The sequence below is a fragment of the Terrapene carolina genome, unplaced genomic scaffold, assembly GCF_002925995.2.
Source record: "Terrapene carolina triunguis isolate 2854851 unplaced genomic scaffold, T_m_triunguis-2.0 Scaffold96, whole genome shotgun sequence".
NCBI lineage: Eukaryota > Metazoa > Chordata > Testudines > Emydidae > Terrapene > Terrapene triunguis.
Window position 1 is genome coordinate 17,838,280 of NW_020664447.1, and position 18,959 is coordinate 17,857,238.

General features: G+C 39.3%; 1 protein-coding gene across 2 annotated transcripts in view; it reads right to left on the reverse strand.

Annotated features, from left to right (window-relative positions):
* PRMT3 (protein arginine methyltransferase 3) overlaps nucleotides 1-18,959 on the reverse strand; it is a 101,938-nt gene that overhangs the window by 60,904 nt on the left and 22,075 nt on the right. For both annotated transcript variants that reach the window (XM_026651390.2, XM_026651389.1), the window contains exons 7-8: nucleotides 9,926-10,047; nucleotides 6,783-6,882 (exon numbers count right to left, since the gene is read on the reverse strand). In XM_026651390.2, the coding sequence (XP_026507175.1) occupies nucleotides 6,783-6,882; nucleotides 9,926-10,047 (222 nt within the window). The remainder of the gene's footprint in view (nucleotides 1-6,782; nucleotides 6,883-9,925; nucleotides 10,048-18,959) is intronic.

An 18,959-nucleotide genomic window follows, 5' to 3' on the forward strand; every position in this document is an offset into this window, starting at 1 on the left:
GAAATAACCCATCAGGGTGAAGAGACGTGTGGGTCGCCACTCAAGAAAGGCAACAGCTGGGGAGCTGAAAGCCTGAGAGTGGGTGCCCTTGCTGAACCACTGAGGGGAAATACAGCTGCAGTTGCCCTGAAATGTGACATTTATAAAACTGGTTGATAACTCTTTCAGTACAGAGTAGGACCCAAGATGGAGGGAAGGAAGAACTGAACAACCTAGTTTGGCAGCCACTTGAATAACCGCTATTATAATATTCTGTTACCTGATTAGGATTTATGGTAATAGCAAAAAGTGAACATAGGAACCGATGTACCAGATCAGACCACTAGTCCATCTAGTCTAATAACCTGCCTCCAAAAGAGGCCAGTATCCAACATTCCAAAAGAAAACAAGAAATCCTGCAGAAGGCAGCTACAGAATAATCTGTCCATAAAATCTCTTCCTTACACCCCCCCCCCCCATTAGAGTTTGTCTTATTTCTTTAAGCAAGAAGATTTTTAACTGTCAAGATAAATTCCCAAATATGAGACCTGTTGGACTGGAGTAAGGTACGAGATGGAATAAACTGGACAGGGGATTGTAGTTGATCATCTACAGAATAATATTGCATTGGCAGGTACACAAACAGGACAATCAGTCTCTCAATTTTCTAGTTAAAGAAAGACTGATTTGCAGATTTTATTAAATTGTTCTTTACTTTAAAACTATTTCACAGGGAACAAATAAATGCAAAATAAAGCTGTGGAAGAATAAGCTATACAGGAACTTCATCATATGGTCTGCAGCATCCCCCATTCTCCTTACACTTTATTAACATGGCCTTCACACTACTTGAAATTAATGATATTCTGCAAGTTAATTCAAAAATGCACCAGGGAAACAATATTTACTCACAGCAAACTCAAACCTCAAAACAACCCAAAAAACCCCAGTGATTTTATTAGTATTCACATCTTGCTGTGTCCTTAAGAAAGTGTAATATTGAACAGATAGAAAAAAAGCCAAACTGAAGATTTTAAAGTAGAAATCGGATACGCGCTATTGGATGTGGGTCGAAATCATATTTTCATACAACCTTACAGGAATCAATGTGTTCAGCATTTAAATAACTTCTCTTCACAATGTAATAAACTGAAAAAAATTCAAGTCTAGTTCAAAATATAGTTTACGATTTCTCAAAGAAAATATTTAAAGGTTGTGTTATTGCTGGCAAAATTATAAGCTCTTGTTTCCAAAGTCTAATGAAATCATCACAAAAGTAACTGAGTACTACTGTATGTGGTAAATAATATTAAAAGCACCAAACTTTTTAAGCTAATAAAAATTATTTTAAAAAAATAATGTACAACTATAAAAAGTGTTCGTTCTCTAGCTCCCACCACCAATAGGGAGTAATAAATGTTATTTGCATCTCATTGCAACCCCTCCCCCCTCACTAAAATGATGAGCTTCAGACTTGACTATGGTATATGTATAGCAATTACTGCAAGGAAAAATTGACAAGATTTTCCTTCAAACGTCAGCTATTCTAACAAGTGAAGGATTAAGAGACAGGAATTTGGGGTTCTATACCTGGCTCTGTAAAGGATTCATTGTTTTAACTTGGACAAGTCACAACCTCTCCATACCTCCATCTACCCACATGTAAAAAGAGCATAACAGTCTCAGAAATACTGGAGATTTCATTCAACTGTAAAAATCCTTTTCAGAGAAAGAATTACAAATGTTTTTCAAGTGATAATAAAATTCCAGGCTTCTTTTCAGATCCAAAAATGTAATCTAAAATTCAATCAGGCTCAAATGAGGAAGGGAAGGAATAACTAAAGAATAAAAAACCCCAAAACAGGAAAGTTAAATAGGTTTAAATGTGAGACAACATTTTGGAAGAGGAATATTTTGCCATGAACCCACTGGTGCAACATGATATTTTCTTTAAGTTACCTGCACTCATCCTCTCTACAAGCAGCATATAAAATTTGCAAATATGCCAAAAAGTGTTTCATGTTTGCAATAAAATACCCACCACCCTAATTTTTGTGTAGGGAATGTTTGATTCAATTTAACTACAGAACTGGCATCAGCACTTCATATAGCAGCTCTTGTTTCACAGTTAAGTACTGTATGTAGAATTACTCTAATTGCTGTAAGACATCATTGCCTCTTAAAAATCTTTATCTCCAGGGAAAGGGCATAAACATGATTCTGCCTGCAACAAGCTATTTTGCACATAATACCTGCTAATAATGCAGTATTCAGAGCAAGATTCTGAACTTCCACTTAAATTTGGTATAATAAACAAAACTTGACACCCACAGTGATTTATATCCTTGAAGCACTGTACAAATACTAATGTTACACACACAAATGCACAAAGAAAATCCTCTACTTGGTAACCATTTGCAAAATGCCAATGGACAATAAATGCTCATATTATATATATATAAGCATTGTTTGTTTTAGCTGCATCTTGATACAGAATACAAGAGTAAATGGGAATTAATCAATTTAAGAACTACATTTTGAATAAACTGATCTGATCAGTCTGTCTGTAGAATACCTATGACAAAGGCAAAAAGTTAAATATACTGGTCATGGTTTTGGTTTTTTTAAGGGCTGGATAATTGTGTGGCCAATAATATTTATAGTTCTGTAAATTAAGGTTTTCTATAGTTCAGAACACAAGGTAACTGAAGGGCATTATAGCAGGTTCATCCTTCTCTAACACCACAAGTACAATGCTAGAGGTAAGGCACCTCTGCATACAAGACCAGTGGTCTAATCTGGTAGAGAAAAATCTTATGTTCCTACATTCACAGAACTGGTCACTTAAAACCTGGAAGTCTGGCAACCACAACATTTGCTTACTTAGAATCCCCACAATCACTGCTATTCTAAAGCAACTTATTTTTATTAAGCTACTCCAAAGCACTGAACATTGCCAACTCTTTGTTCATTGAAGGCACAACCTTAAATCATCACCCTGCTTTATGCGGAAAGGTAGATAAGCCTTTTAATTCCACATATGCCAGCTACGGACCCATCTAACAGTTTGAGGACATTGCAGCTCTTCAAGGAGAGATGTATTTTTGTTCGCTCTGCAGAGTTTTTCCTGTATTAGGACTCCACCTGTAAATAGGGCTAAAAGGATAATTGCAGAACAGTAAGACGACAGAACAGTTTCCTCCAATACTTTGCCAACTTGTGTGGAAAAGAGGAGGGGTCATTACTTGGTCACTATCGTCTTGCTCCAAACCATGTTGGTCATTATGGTGGGGTGGTCCTCTGCTCCAAATGCCCAGACAAGAAATCCCTGATTCAGGCTGCAAGGCTAACCAGTCTCTCCATTGAATTCACAGCTGGGGAGGAATCTTGGCAGGGAACCTCCTCTTGGGTTAGCTCCAGTCTTTGGCATCATGCTTTTCGATACACACTACATGAAGGGGTAGCTCTTAACTGACCACACTTTTTCATATCTTCAGAGTAATTTACAAGCTAGTTTTAATGGAGAACAGAAACAAACTGGTGTCTTAGTTACATTTTGGACTTAGGAGGTAACATGTACATTTTAGTCCTTCAGTTTTACCAACAGTGCATTCAGTCTCTGGCATAGAGGAGGACTGGCTTCTCTATTTATCAACATCCCCTGCCTGCTAGTCAGTCAAGAAACACAGATAAAATTCACGGAAGAGACAAATTGCTCATTCATCCTATCTCTAAGCTTGATGAGGATAATAAGTAGAGCAGAAAGCATGAAATCTTTGTTTTAGGCACACAAAATGAGACACCCACAAAAACGTTCTGTGCAATGTACCACTGGCTACCTTCCTACATAGTTTTGTTAAGGGAAATTTAATCCAACTAGTCTGCTACAATATCTGCTAAATGAGAGCAGCGATATCTTTGCCAGTGAATACGCTCAAAGAATGGAACGCTGACAATTAAAAACTAGCATGGTCTAAATTCAACAATTTGTTTCCTTCATATCTTCACTAGTCTCAATTTTTCATTTTTATATCTATGCATGATTATTTCCATTCCCCTTCCAATAGCTCCACTGGAGTATGGAACTTAAATGGCTAAGTAAGAAAAAAGTTTAAGGAGGCAGCCAGCTTGGAAGCTATGTAGTAGTGCCGTGCTATACAAGATCTGCAGTTTCTAAACAAAAATGAAAATTCTCAGTAGATTGGGAATGGTACCAAGGCAACAGTAAAACATGGAAAATGTTGTAGAGTGTAATATGTCACTATGCAGGATCAACCAGCAATGTTGTTACAATGTTACTACTAGTGCAAGTAAAAAAAGTGCTCCATTTGTCATTATTTAAAAAAAAAAAAAAATCCAAGTGATACTGCACTTACCCACCCAAGATGGTAGGGTATTTTTTATTCTCCCATCAAAAAGTTATTTGCTTACGGTGAGAATTTTTCAAAAATCTGCTACTTCAATCTTGCAGTCCCACAAAAGACCATCAGTTCCCTGTCATGTAGGGCTGAAGTGTGAATCCACACGTGGCAGTATCCTTATGATAAATTCAGTTTATCATCTCTCTAACCATCTCACTTGCACCTTTGGCCACTAATCCATCTCCTGCTGGCCCTGGACTCTATAGAAGTAGCTCTAGCAGATTCATATTCCAAATCTCTAAGCAGATTCAAGTAGTCACCTTTTAAAACATCCAGGGGAAGTCCTTCCCGTCTCACCTCACCCCAAAAAATTCACATCCCCCATGCAAAAATAAGTTAGACTAATTTGAGGACAGGCAATAATTTGATCTGGCATCTGTGGAAGTCTATGATCCAATACCTTGTGACCCATAAAGGTTAGAAATAGGAACTTTAGACTCTTGGAAAGTTGAAGAGTCCCAGCTTTTCATTAGGATGCATATCATTTCTGTTAATTCTAGAAGGTCAAAAGGGCATTTGAATCTTTACTCCTCCCCCGCCCCTCAAAAAAACAATACTGTGTATATAAAGCCAAGAGATTTCCCCATTTTATTAGCTACAATTTTATCTCCCTCAGAGACCTGGACAGATTGAGGTAATTGACTTTACAGATGAAAAGTATGAAAGATCTACCAATATACATTTTTTTAACTGTAAAATAAAGCTTTGTAAGCCATGAGACATATGCAGATTTGCTTGTGGTTTAGAAACTTGTAATGAAACACTAAATCTTTATACCACACTTTATTCTGTATATGTCACATCTCTTCCAAAAACCTCTCAGAAGCATAAGAGAGGGAATTCATTTGTTACTATTATCCTCATTCTTCCTCCACCTTCCCGTCTATTGTTTATCACTCTGCTAGTTTTCTGGAATAAATTTGCTGCACAACGCTTAATCTAAATCTGTTTTCCTAATGTCTGTATGGTGCATTATACAACAGTGCCATAATTCTAACAAAGGCCTTGGGAGCTACTACCATATAAATAACATTTTTTAAAATCTGTACTGGTATTTTTCATATCATTGTAAAAATAAATTATTTTAAAAAACTGTTTCCACTGTGTGTGCGCGTGTGTGTCTGTTTAAGTATTATAGAAACCATTTCCATTGTCTTTGCTGCAGTGTAGACATACTCTAAGATGCTTTTGGAATTTCCACTGTTGGTGTCTATCACTAGGTAATTACAGAAAAATTACTGTAATGCCATCTGAATAGCAAGTATTTATACTGTCAAAAGTAACCAAAGTAGCTAACTTGAGCCTGGGGGCTTTACTAATTTAGTTAGCACGTGATTAAACCAAAGTATCACACTGTTATAAAACTGCATGAAATATTTGAAACTAAGGGCAATGCAAATGTTCTGAGTTGTACATTTCCAACTCTGAACTACTTAATGCAAATGATATGGAAGGTCAGTGCAGTTAGAGCCAAGAGTACATTTGCAAATGCAATAAGAAGCTAGTTAATTTTTGTTAAGTGCTGACTGTATGAAAAGACAGACATGATACCTGTCCCAAAGAGAGTGTAAAACAGACAAATCAGACAAAATGTATATGGAGAGAACCAGACAATTAAGGCACTGCAAATCTGCAGATATCTACATCCATGGACCATGTTTGTGGATCGCGGATGGATGCAGATCCAAATTTTATATCTAGCGCCCCGCAAATCTGCAGATATCTGCTTTACATCCAAGGACCATGTTTGCGGATCATGGATTGGATGCGGATACAAATTTTGTGATACCAATTTAAAATTTAAACCACTTGGCAGGGAGGGAGTGCATTTAACAAAGCAATCTAATGCTTACCAATGTAGTTTTATATTTCCACAGATGCTGAAAAAGATTAGCTACACTACATAACTATGTATAAGCAAGAAGATGATTTTTCAAGATACATGGCAAAGCTCAATTTTTTTAAATGGACTTACTACATGAAACCTATGTTATAAGACCTTACCCATGAGTTTTTGAAACATCATGCCATACAGTCACAATCAACTACACAAGCCTCAAGCTGAAAACTCAATATAGATGGCGAGCTGTATCAGACACAGTACACTACAAAAAGGCAATATAACTGTGCTTTAAAAAACTTGAATTGGGACAACCCAGAAAAGAGGTGTCAGGGATTATCAGGTATTTCTGGTGCCAGGTATTGAGGACCATTTTTTCCACCTTTCCTGGTGACAAAAGTTCTCCTTCAGGCAAGACAGATTTCAAAATTCAATTAACAGTCTAGACTGAAAAATCAGGATTATTTTTGTAAAACTGATTTTGATAATGCTTTTGCTAAAAAAAGTCTTTTACACTACATTTAGTTATTTGTGCATCTTACCATCCACTCAGATATAATAATGTCCACTTTTTCAACAGGCAAATCAACTTCTTCAATTCTTCCTTTGACTAGGGTAATTGTATCTTCAAGATTATTGAGCCTGCAAGTTACAATTTCACAATATCAGTAACATTAGATGACTCCTTAATGTTAACTCACCATGGAAGTTTCAATAATAAAGTAGAAGATCTATCCTGAATGTTTACATTTGTCATGTTCTCCTTTCTAAGGGGTAAAACATTCTTCTCTACTATGCAGTAAAGAACCTGTAGTAGAGTAAGATTTCAGAAAACTTAGTGCTTACTGTTTGGAAATTTGACCTCTAAACTTCCTCTTTTGAGTCATCTTTCAAAAAAGCAAAGAGCATACTAAAAGTTCCAAAAACTATCAGGCAAGAGACAGGTAAAAAGATGGTGGTCAGTAGAAGATCAACAGGGGCATCCCTGAAGCACTGTGCATACAAAGTTGTTGGCCTCAAAGCACAGGAAAATATAAAATGAAATATGCCTCCCCTTCTTTTCAGTTATGGGTTCCCAGTTCTCCTTCTCTGACCCCCCTGAATAAACCTAGTGTGTTGTGATGAGTGAACGCTAATGAGTGATGGAAATGTACTCCCTCACAAAGCTATTTTAACAAAAACAAATTGCGTGCAAACAAAACCAACTGAAAAGTCACTGAGAACAACTGCTCCCCGTAGATCAATAATATTATTCTACAATAAAGGCATTTTCTTCATTGTGCTTTCTGCAAGTGTTATCTGCAATGTTTAATAACTGCAGTATTCCGATATTACCTTATGCACAATTTATAGTAGAAACATGTTCAGTATAAAAGGTACGCTTTGCCATGTTGCTACAGTTTTCTGAATAAAATCACATTGCCATTTAAGGGCTAAACAACTTGAGTTAAAATATTTCCAGTCTCTGTAGTGCACCATATCAATCTTTCTTGAATGTGCATTATCACGACAGCTAATGTTATAGAGGACAGAATAATTATTTGCACCAGAGAAATTTATTTCTCCACAATTCTTATCTCTGCCCCTTTTCTGGATATCTTACTCCTACAATCTCTCTATGCCTCACTTTCAGTGAAACCCAGTAATCTCTTTAAAAATTTAATCTAGAGGACAACAGCAGAGACAACATGAGGGAGAAATGGAAAGGATGATGGGCTACATGAACATTTGAATGAGGGGGCAATTAAATATTGACCAAACCTCAGAATCCTCTGTTGAAATATTTTGAGAATTTACAGCACCAAGGGCAAAAATAGTGATAAAAAGAATTGTTTCTGCCGCTAAATATGCACTAAAAGAAGTTAGAATTAAGTTTGATAAATGAGAAATTTTAAATAGATCAATGAATCTGAGCAGCAGTTAGCTAGAGAAAGCTAGCCAAAGCAAAGGCCAAAATATACATAGGAGGAACAGTAAATTGAAAAAGTGGAAATTCATTATATCCATTACTTATGTGAAGTGCAATACAATAGTAAATAGTGATTTAGCAACTACACTATAGAAAAATGCAGGGATCTCATTTGACAGGTCTATTTTTGTTTTTTACTTTACAGTGACAACTTCAAATCACACTTCACACTAGACACTCATTGGACAGCTATTAGGTATTCAGGACAGGGCCAGAAGCACAGTTAGTAAACTAAGGAGTCTTCTATGTGGCCAAATAGTTATCTGACTCAGAACCCTAATTTTCACCATGATTAATTCACCTAATTTTTACCCTATTTTTCACCATGACTTTCAACCCTATTCATTGACCTCTTCCACATGCTACTAATTCAGCATATATATGAGTAACTGTACTTCCTGGGGGGCAAATGCACTTGAAGTCATGACTCAGACATAGGTGAGCAGACTTGCTTACAATATAGGAATTGTATTACTCCTAACCTTGTCATTTTATGATATTACAATAAACATTCATCACATTATGAGGAACTTGACAGTTACACCCTTTATGAAAAGTACTAAGTTATAACAAGGCTGTCATAAATTGCTTGACTGAAATAGGAGAAATAAAACAGTTTTACAGCAGAAGTAACCAAACATATAGCTGTAACCTAGGGATCAGCCACTCTTCCCACAAGCTTCTCCTGACACATTACTCCTCATTTCATTAGTTCCATGTTTCTCATGCTCCCACCTCTGCTCTTCATATTGCAAAGTCCTCCCCTTCAAAGTGTCCCCGTCCTCCCTGCTCCATCACAACATCCTACTTTTACACATGGCCACATACATCCTAGTGAAACTGGAAGCAATAATTTGTTCCTAGTGACTTTGCAGTGTTTTTAAAAAAAAACAAACAAACAAAAAAAACACAAAGGTTTTGCTGACACTAACGAAAATTAATGTTAGCAACATAATAACTTTCCCCTCTAGCTAGTAAGAAATCAGATAGAGGACAATTAGTCCGACTTTGTATATTTAAGAGAGAGACAAAATGCTGTACGTAATAAGTGGACATTTTGTAACATGTGCTACAAAAGGAAGACTCCATTAAAGTCTATTACAGACAACCAATTTGTAGCAAGCACTCTAGTATAGTATGGCTCTCGACAGCAGACTTATAAAGCTAAGACACCCTCTTAACTATGACATCAATTGATATATTCTTATATAAAACTAAGTCAGCAAAGTGAATTTTATAAACCCTCTTTAAAAGCATTAAATAAGCTAAAGCATGAAAAGTCTTCATTTTTAAGGACTAACAAGGACTTCAACAATAAAAGACAATTACAAAACACAGAATATAAAATTAAATAGGACTGCTTTGATTAATTAGTGGATCAGAAATTGTAACAATAACTTAGAGTAATGCAGCCCTGCACAAGACTATTCATCCGCTAGGCTTTTACCTTACACTAAGATTTGTTACCTAAAATTTCCCACCATTGCTACCACTGGTGGAGCTACTAGTGGAAGCACTAGAATAGAAAAGGCACTGGTGGTTGCTTTCCATTTATCCTCACCAAAAGATATGCACTCAGTCTCAGCCAATGCTGGTTAAAAGGGACGATTTTTAAAGACATGAGTAGATCTGACCACTGATCACTAACAGCAGCAGCAGCTTTAACCACTAAAAGTCACTTAAGTTACAGCACAACAATTTCACAACTTTTCCTACCTAATGATGTCCATTGCCTGATAAACAATTTCAGACTGGTCAACTGCAATCACCTTCTTCGCACCTGCTTTGGCAGCAAACATGGAGAGTATTCCAGTCCCACAGCCAACATCCAAAACCACCTGAAACAAAGAAGGTAGTATTTACTCTCTTAGTTCATTTTCCTTCCAATCACCACAAAGCTTTTCATTATCTCTGCTGAAACTATAACCTAACAGGAGGAATTAAACTGTTCAAATAACGTCAGACCCAAAACCCAACCATGACACAATCATCGATTACAACTGAAGAGAAGTTAAAAGTGTCACCATACAAAATGAGTACCTCCGAAGAGCCAGGTAAACATGGCAGATTAGCTCTATCTGAAGATGAAATCATTCATGAGTCATAATATTTACATGCAATTATTTGGGCATGCAACACTAGAACTACTAAAAAAATTAACATGGGAAAGTTGCATAACTAGGATGGACAGAAAATTTGAGACTAGAGTTTCAATATCACCAAACTATTTATGCTGTCAGAATTTAACCTAGCACTGTTGTGGAAAAACTTGCATTCCAGCTGTACCATTCACGGCACTGTAATTAAAGGTTTCCCAGTTTTTTCCATTCTGAGCCTATCTGATGATTTTAAATGTTGCCATAAAGATTCATTACAAGCACAATCTTGGCATAGAAAAGCTCAGATAAGGATTTTTAAAACAGTTATTTACAAAGTGCTTAGGTAAGTACTAGAGTCAAGAAGTAAAGGAAAGAATCAGTAAGGATTGGAAGTAAAAATAAAAATATTTTGAAGTGTTAGTTTCTAAGCCAATTGCAACTTAGATACCTTTGTTCTACAAAGAGTATTTATAATCTGCAAGCACCTTTAAATATCTACTTTCCATGCAGAGAAGAAGTTAACAGACACAGTGATCATTTAAAAAAAAAAAAATTCTATTGTGGCTGGAATTCCGATGCAAGTACCATGATTAGGTTTTTTTTTTTTTTTTTTTTTTTTTTTTTTTTTTTAAGAAAAAACAAAAACACACCTTTCTCCTGATATGTTGCTCAATTCTTTACTGACACCACATAAATCTACAAAAATGCCCTCTGACTTGACTGTTTCTCTGCTTACGTAAATACCATTTTTAACTCTTCTCCATTTACCTCTGTGTTGGGTATATTCCACACAAGGGGAATTCGGCAGGTTTCCTACAGGTGTTTCTACAACTCTTAAGTAGAAGGAGAGGGAGAAGCTTCATCATTCATAATACCAAATAAGGCAACCTGTCCCACCCAAACTTCTCTCATAAGAACATAATAAGAACGTAAGAACAGCCGTACCGGGTCAGACCAAAGGTCCATCTAGTCCAGTATCCTGTCTACCGACAGTGGCCAATGCCAGGTGCCCCAGAAGGAGTGGACCGAACAGGCAATGATCAAGTGATCTCTCTCCTGCCATCCAACTCCATCCTCTGACAAACAGAGGCTAGGGACACCATTCCTTACCCATCCTGGCTAATAGCCATTAATGGACTTAACCACCATGAATTTATCCATTTCTCTTTTAAACGCTGTTATAGTCCTAGCCTTCACAACCTCCTCAGGTAAGGAGTTCCACAAGTTGACTGTGCGCTGCGTGAAGAAGAACTCCCTTGTATTTGTTTTAAACCTGCTGCCTATTAATTTCATTTGGTGACCCCTAGTTCTTTATTACACTGCTCTACAGCCAAAATGCTTCTGAAATAAATGTAGTCAAACTTTACTAATTCTGGGTTACTGAGAACCAAAATGATGCTTAAAATTGTTGATTGGCTCTAGTTTTCAAGATATGCTATTGGGTCAGTATATACGACCCTTGACTTGGGAATGGCGGAGGATAAGTGAGTTATAAAGGGAAGGGATCTCAATTTAAACCAGAAATGACTAAAATACATCTTTGACTGGATCTATGAATAAATCTATGACTGGGTTTGGACAGTACTTGCTTTTTAGGCAAAACAATGAATGATGCAATCTGAAGCTGGTATTGCATCATACATGATATGAATTGCATCATGTTATTCCTAGAAGTCATGGATGATGCAATCATAACGAAGCTTACATCACTCTGCTGAACAAATTGCCCTCTGTCAGCTCTAGAAATCATGCAGTGTCGTGCTCTCTTATTTGTCAGTGTTTGATTTTGCAAAGGGACACATTTCTGTTTAGCCAAAGTGAGCAGAGATGCCTCGTACTTGTGTGAACAGTGCAGATAACTTCTGCTATGTTTGTGGTGAAGTGACTTTTGCATCACAAAAGCGCAGTATAACCACTATGGTTAAGAAAGCCTATCACCTTTATTTTGGCTGCAAAATTGGAGATCAGGACAAGAGGTGGGCCCCACACATATGCTGCAACACTTGTGCAACAAATCTTCGCCAGTGGTTGAACAGGAAAAGGAAATCTATGCCTTTTGCAGTGCCAATGATTTGGAGAGAGCCAACAGATCATACCAGCAATTCTTACTTCTGCATGGTGCCTCCAGTTGGGAAAGGTGTGACAAAGAAGAAAAAGTGGACTGTGCATTATCCAAACATTCCATCAGCTATACGCCCAGTACCCCACGGAGAAGGACTGCCGGTTCCTGATGCACCAGAATCATTCTCACTTGAGTCGGAAGAGGAAGAGCATGAAACTTCTGGTCCTGAACCATCAATGTCACAGGACCCACATTTTCTCCCATCCTCCTCCTCTGAACCACACCTCATAACACAAGGTGAACTGAATGACCTTGTCAGGGATTTGGAACTACCCAAGAGTAAGGCAGAGCTGTTGGGCTCCAGACTACAACAGTGGAATCTCCTGGCAGGTGATGTTAGGGTTTCCATGTTCCATGACCGTCAAAAGGATCTTGTCCCATTCTTCTTCATGGAAGGTTATCTTGTAGCCTGCAACATCATCGATGGTGTGATGGCAGCCCTCAACATCGTTCACGATCCAGATGAGTGGAGACTATTCATTGATTCATCGAAGACGAGTCTTAAAGCTGTTTTACTGCATAATGGCAATGTTTTGCCATCAATTCCAGTTGGTCATGCAGTCCATATGAAGGAAACTTATGACAACATGAAACAACTTTTGAGGTGCATAAACTATGACCAACATCAGTGGCAGCTTTGTGGCGATTTGAAGGTTGATGCTCTCTTGCTTGGTCTGTAGACTGGATACACAAAGTACTGCTGTTTTCTCTGCGAATGGGATAGTCGTGCAAGAGATTCCCAGTACATCAAGAAAGATTGGCCACTCCGACAGTCATTGGAGCCTGGGAGAAAAAGTGTTCTGCATCCACCACTTGTTGAATCAAGGAAGATTTTGTTACCACCCTTACACATCAAGCTGGGTCTGATGAAGAACTTTGTCAAGGCCACTGACAAAACACAAGCAGCTTTCAAGTACCTCCGTGGAAAATTTCCAAGGTTAAGTGAAGCTAAGATAAAGGAAGGCATCTTTGTTGGTCCTCAGATTCGTGAACTTCTTCGAGATGATGCATTTGACTATGCACTGCGTGGCAAGGAAAAGACGGCATGGAAAGCCTTCCAGTTAGTGGCAATAAATTTTCTCGGAAACAACAAGGTAGACAACTACAGGTTGTTGGTGGAAAACCTCCTCAAGGCATACAAAAGCCTTGGTTGCAACATGTCACTAAAGATACATTTTTTGCACTCTCATCTAGAGTTTTTTCCACCGAACTGCGGAGCAGTGAGCGACGAGCACGGCGAGCGATTTCACCAGGACATTGCAACAATGGAGAAACGCTATCAGGGAAAATGGAGCCCATCAACGCTTGCAGACTATTGATGGACAGTGACAAGAGATGCTCCATTTAATGAATACAAGAGACAAGCCAAGAAGCGCCGAGTAGACACTGAATAGGACTAAACTACGTACAGAATAGTTTTTTGCCTTTTGTTTCATAATAAATTTTATTTATATAACCCTTTTGCTGATTTTTAAAGTGTTACATAAACAGGACAGGTGAAATATCATTTAAAGCAACCATAAACACATGAAAAGACCTAGGTTTACAATTTATGATTAAAACTCTACTATCTACACAATATACATAGACATAAAATGTAAAAACTTAAGTATCTTAGAAACAGTAGCCAATCAGTTGTTTTAATTGTCATATTTGAATTCAGCACATCAAAATACATAATAAATAGCACATTTTATCTCTGAAGCAGACGACTTCTCAAAAATTGTAGACCAGTGTTATGGGAATAAGTAAATAACTTTTCCTTATCCACTTTCTCCACCTCACTCATGATTTTATATACCTCCATCATATCCCCCCTTAGTCTCCTCTTTTCCAAGCTGAAGAGTCCTAGCCTCTTTAATCTCTCCTCATATGGGACCCGTTCCAAACCCCTAATCATTTTAGTTGCCCTTTTCTGAACCTTTTCTAGTGCCAGTATATCTTTTTTGAGATGAGACCACCACATCTGTACACAGTATTCGAGATGTGGGCATACCATCAATTTATATAAGGGCAATAAATTCTCAGTCTTATTCTCTATCCCCTTTTTAATGATTCCTAACATCCTGTTTGCTTTTTTGACCGCCTCTGCACACTGCATGGACATCTTCAGAGAACTATCCACGATGACTCCAAGATCTTTTTCCTGACTTGTTGTACCTAAATTAGCCCCCATCATATTGTATGTATAGTTGGGGTTATTTTTTCCAATGTGCATTACTTTACATTTATCCACATTAAATTTCATTTGCCATTTTGTTGCCCAATCACTTAGTTTTGTGAGATCTTTTTGAAGTTCATCACAGTCTGCTTTGGTCTTAACTATCTTGAGTTTAGTATCATCTGCAAACTTTGCCACCTCACTGTTTACCCCTTTCTCCAGATCATTTATGAATAAGTTGAATAGGATTGGTCCGAGGACTGACCCTTGGGGAACACCACTAGTTACCCGTCTCCATTCTGAAAATTTACCATTAATTCCTACCCTTTGTTCCCGATCTTTTAACCAGTTCTCAATCCACGAAAGGACCTTCCCTTTTATCCCATGACAGCTTAATTTACATAAGAGCCTTTGGTGAGGGACCTTGTCAAAGGCTTTCTGGAAATCTAACTACACTATGTCCACTGGTTTCAGAGTAGCAGCCGTGTTAGTCTGTATCCGCAAAAAGAACAGGAGTACTTGTGGCACCTTAGAGACTAACAAATTTATTAGAGCATAAGCTTTCATGGGCTACAGCCCACTTCTTCGGATGCATATAGAATGGAACATATATTGAGGAAATATATATACGCACATTCAGAGAGCATGAACAGGTGGGAGTTGTCTTACCAACTCTGAGAGGCCAATTAAGTAAGAGGAAAAAAAAAAAAACTTTTGAAGTGATAATCAAGATAGCCCAGTACAGACAGTTTGATAAGAAGTGTAAGAATACTTACAAGGGGAGATAGATTCAATGTTTGTAATGGCTCAGCCATTCCCAGTCCTTATTCAATCCTAAATTGATTGTATCTAGTTTGCATATCAATTCCAGCTCAGCAGTCTCTCGTTGGAGTCTGTTTTTGAAGGTTTTCTGTTGTAAAATAGCCACCCGCAGGTCCACTGGATCCCCCTTGACCATATGTTTGGACAAGCTGGAGGGCCGAGGCAGGAAGGGTTGAAGCATCATTTTGGGAGGCTTGTAACAGGTGGATAGGGCTGATAAAGGATATTGACCATCACCCATTTACCTCATGAAAGCCCTATGAATTACTTGAGGGTTTTTTTATATGGAAGGCCATTTGCCAACATGCAAAAATAAGGGTTACTACCAGGTATGGGAACTGCACCTCATCATGGATTTGATATAGAAACCTACTTTGTCAGCTGGTGATTGAATGCTAAGTAGGATAAGTTTTTGGAAGTGTTCCAGAGTCAGCACAGGAGATTGATGCCTGCATCTCAGGAGCCCCAAGTTCAGTTTCCAACTGCCACTGACTTTCTATAAGACTAAGCAAGTCACTTTGGGCTTCACTATGCCTAGCCTATGCAGGTGCAAGAAATGGCTTGGGTGGGGATTGGGAATCAAAAAATCTTCCCCATCTCCCTCCGCATGCCTGGCTGGGGCCAAGATATATCAGGAAATGCTGACATTTCTCCCTGCTAACCAGAATCTGGGAAAATACTCCCTAAAAGTGGAAGGAGAGAAGATGGGCATAACTCTTCTCCCCACACCGCATTTTGCTCTTGCCAGCAGAGCTAGATAGGTACAGCAGGAGTGCACTAGCAGCCCTTGAAAGATATTCCCATTCTAGCGGATGCTCCCCAGCAGGAATTCTAGCTAACTTAGCCAGTTAGAATTTCTCCAGGGCTCCTCACTTCAGCATGGTTGCTACCCTTCACACAAATCTTTCTTCTCAAGTAATGGCTTTAAAGCCCCAATGACCCTTAATCCCTTCCTCTGTTTCCCCATTTACAAAATGGGATCACAAACTTTCCAATCTTTGAACTTGAGATGAAAGTTGCTGTTGTCAGTACAGTATTACACACCTTAATTGTAGGACTGAATGGAAATGAGTAACCTTTAACAGTGACTGATCAGTTTCACAGTTGCTACTCAGTGATGGGCAGCAGTAAAATCGACATGAAACATATCAGCAACTGCTGAGACCCCTGAGTCCACTGCCCCAGGGCACCCCTGCCATCTGGACCCCTGGGCTTCCAAACTCCCAGGCCAGTTGCTCCCCAGCCTGCCCAACTCCCATAGCCTGCAGACAGAGCTTTTGGACTCCCTGCTGTGTTGTTGGGAGCCTAGACTCAAAGCCACAGCCTGAGCCAGGGCTCCCAGCTACACTGGCAAGAAGCCTGTAAACCCTAAGGCTCTGTCTACACTAAATCTGTGGGACTTAAGACAGCAGGCTTGGTGTTCGTAAGCCTGCGCTTGAGCATCCACACTGAACATTGACTGGGTCTCATATTGATGCTCATGAGTCCACACTGCACTACACACACTTGAGTCAAATCAGCTTATCCCAGGCTGCCTAGTGTCCTCCCCTGCTGCTCTAGACCTTTGTTCGTGGTGCTCTATGGGAAAACTTGACCGTCACAGTTGTTACAGCCTGCCAACACATCCAACCAAGCCATCTATTGGGTCAGCACACCTCTGGCGACTGGGGCCAGCAACATGGAGAGCTCCTTGTTTGAAGAGCTTCTTCTGCTTGCACTTTCACTCCTGTGTCAGCAAACGGGCAGAGCATCCATGAGATGCTGCTGGGCATTTCAGTGGTGTTTTTCTGATCTACCAAAAGACCTGTCGGAGGAAGGCAAATGACAACAGACTCGAACTCACTGATCCTGCTCATGACTCTCTACATAGCTGCTGATGCCCCCTATGTTGACCAGCGCTTCTGGAGCACAAGCACAGACTGGTGGGATCATATCACCACGTGGACCTGGGGTGATCAGCAGTGAGTCTGGAACTGTCACATTAAGAAAACAATATTTCTGAAGCTTCATGAGCTTCACATGCATGAGGAAGGCCATGCTGGTCCAGAAGCATGCTGCTGCTAACCAGTTTGGTATTGGAAAGTCAACTGTGGGTAAAGTGGTGGTGGAAGTTTCTGAGGCAATCAGGCATGTGGTTTACCCTGTCCAACTAGCATTCAGTTCCCCTTGCACGGGCCATCCAACCATGGCATTGCCTAACGTGTTCCCAGTCTGCAGAACATGGTACCGTGGAGGGGACTCAGGATGTGGTGCAGGAGCTTGAATTCTAGCAGCAGTTAGTTCACACAGCTTCTCAAACAGGTCTTTCTGCTGCGCTCTATCCTCCTCCCTCAAGCAATGTTCCTGCTCCAGAAACTGTGTTGCAAGTCTCTCCTCACATGCCGCAATTCTCTCCACAGACTCTGCTGCCCATCTGTGCCTTTCCTCCTACTGTGAATCCTTTTCCCTTTTGTATTGTACCGGATTGTTAGCTCTGTCTAGGATATCCACCACAAGTTTGTCACAGAAATACTTCCCTGAAAAATACACCCTTTGCTGAAACGTGATTACATTTACATACGGACTACATGCAAACACACATGGTAATACAGATTCTGAAAGAACTGTACAGCCAGACCTCTGTCCCATGACATATCTGGACTGCATACAACCCCCCTGTGCATTTTGGACAGTGAATTCATCCCCCATGCACCACATTTCCGCCTCCTCCTCGTCCCCTACAGTTTGTTTACAGGAGGCTTGTTATGCTGTAGCGTGGTACTAAAAGAGAAGGCAAGATGAAGTTTACTTTTAACATCCCAGCACATCTTCGTAAGAATGTGCAAGTACCTAGAAAAAATTTCATGATAAATACTTGTTTAACTGTTTGTGCTTCCCGATCACCATTGTGAATTCCACCTGGTATGGGATGACACCAAGACACCGGTCTGCAATCCACCATTAGCAGATAAGGAAATGGAAGTTCTGGACACAGAATTTTTCCTAGGAACTATGCACTCCTCTTCAACCTTTGCAACTGTTCCAGTAAGAAGTCAATTCAGTGGCCAATGCATATATGGTACTGCCATTGCCACTGAAGTTCTTGCATGGAGCGGCTACAGGAATCAGGCTGAGGTCTTCTGGAGACAGGAACGGAAAATAAAACCAATGCTTCTCTAACAGCTGAGGTCTCATGTTTTCCAATGATACTGTCCTGCTCTTACATAGCATTTCATCTACAGGATGTAACAAAATAGCTGAACCATGAAAGCTGGAAAATGAGGGCTAAAAATAAACCTTTGCAAAACAATGATCATGTTTCACAGCTGCACAGAAGCGGGCAATCACCATTAATGGAGAAAATTAAAACAGACAGCATTTTGGACAGTTGCCCTGGGTTAGTTAAAAACCAAATGGAACTAGTCCAGCAGGGGAACGTGAGGGATGGGATAGATAGGTAGAATAGTTGAGCTGGAGCACATCTGAAAAACTGAAAGACGAACAATAATCACCACTTAGCCTGAGGATAGAGGTCTACAGGTAAGTATTCTTGCCCTGATCACATAT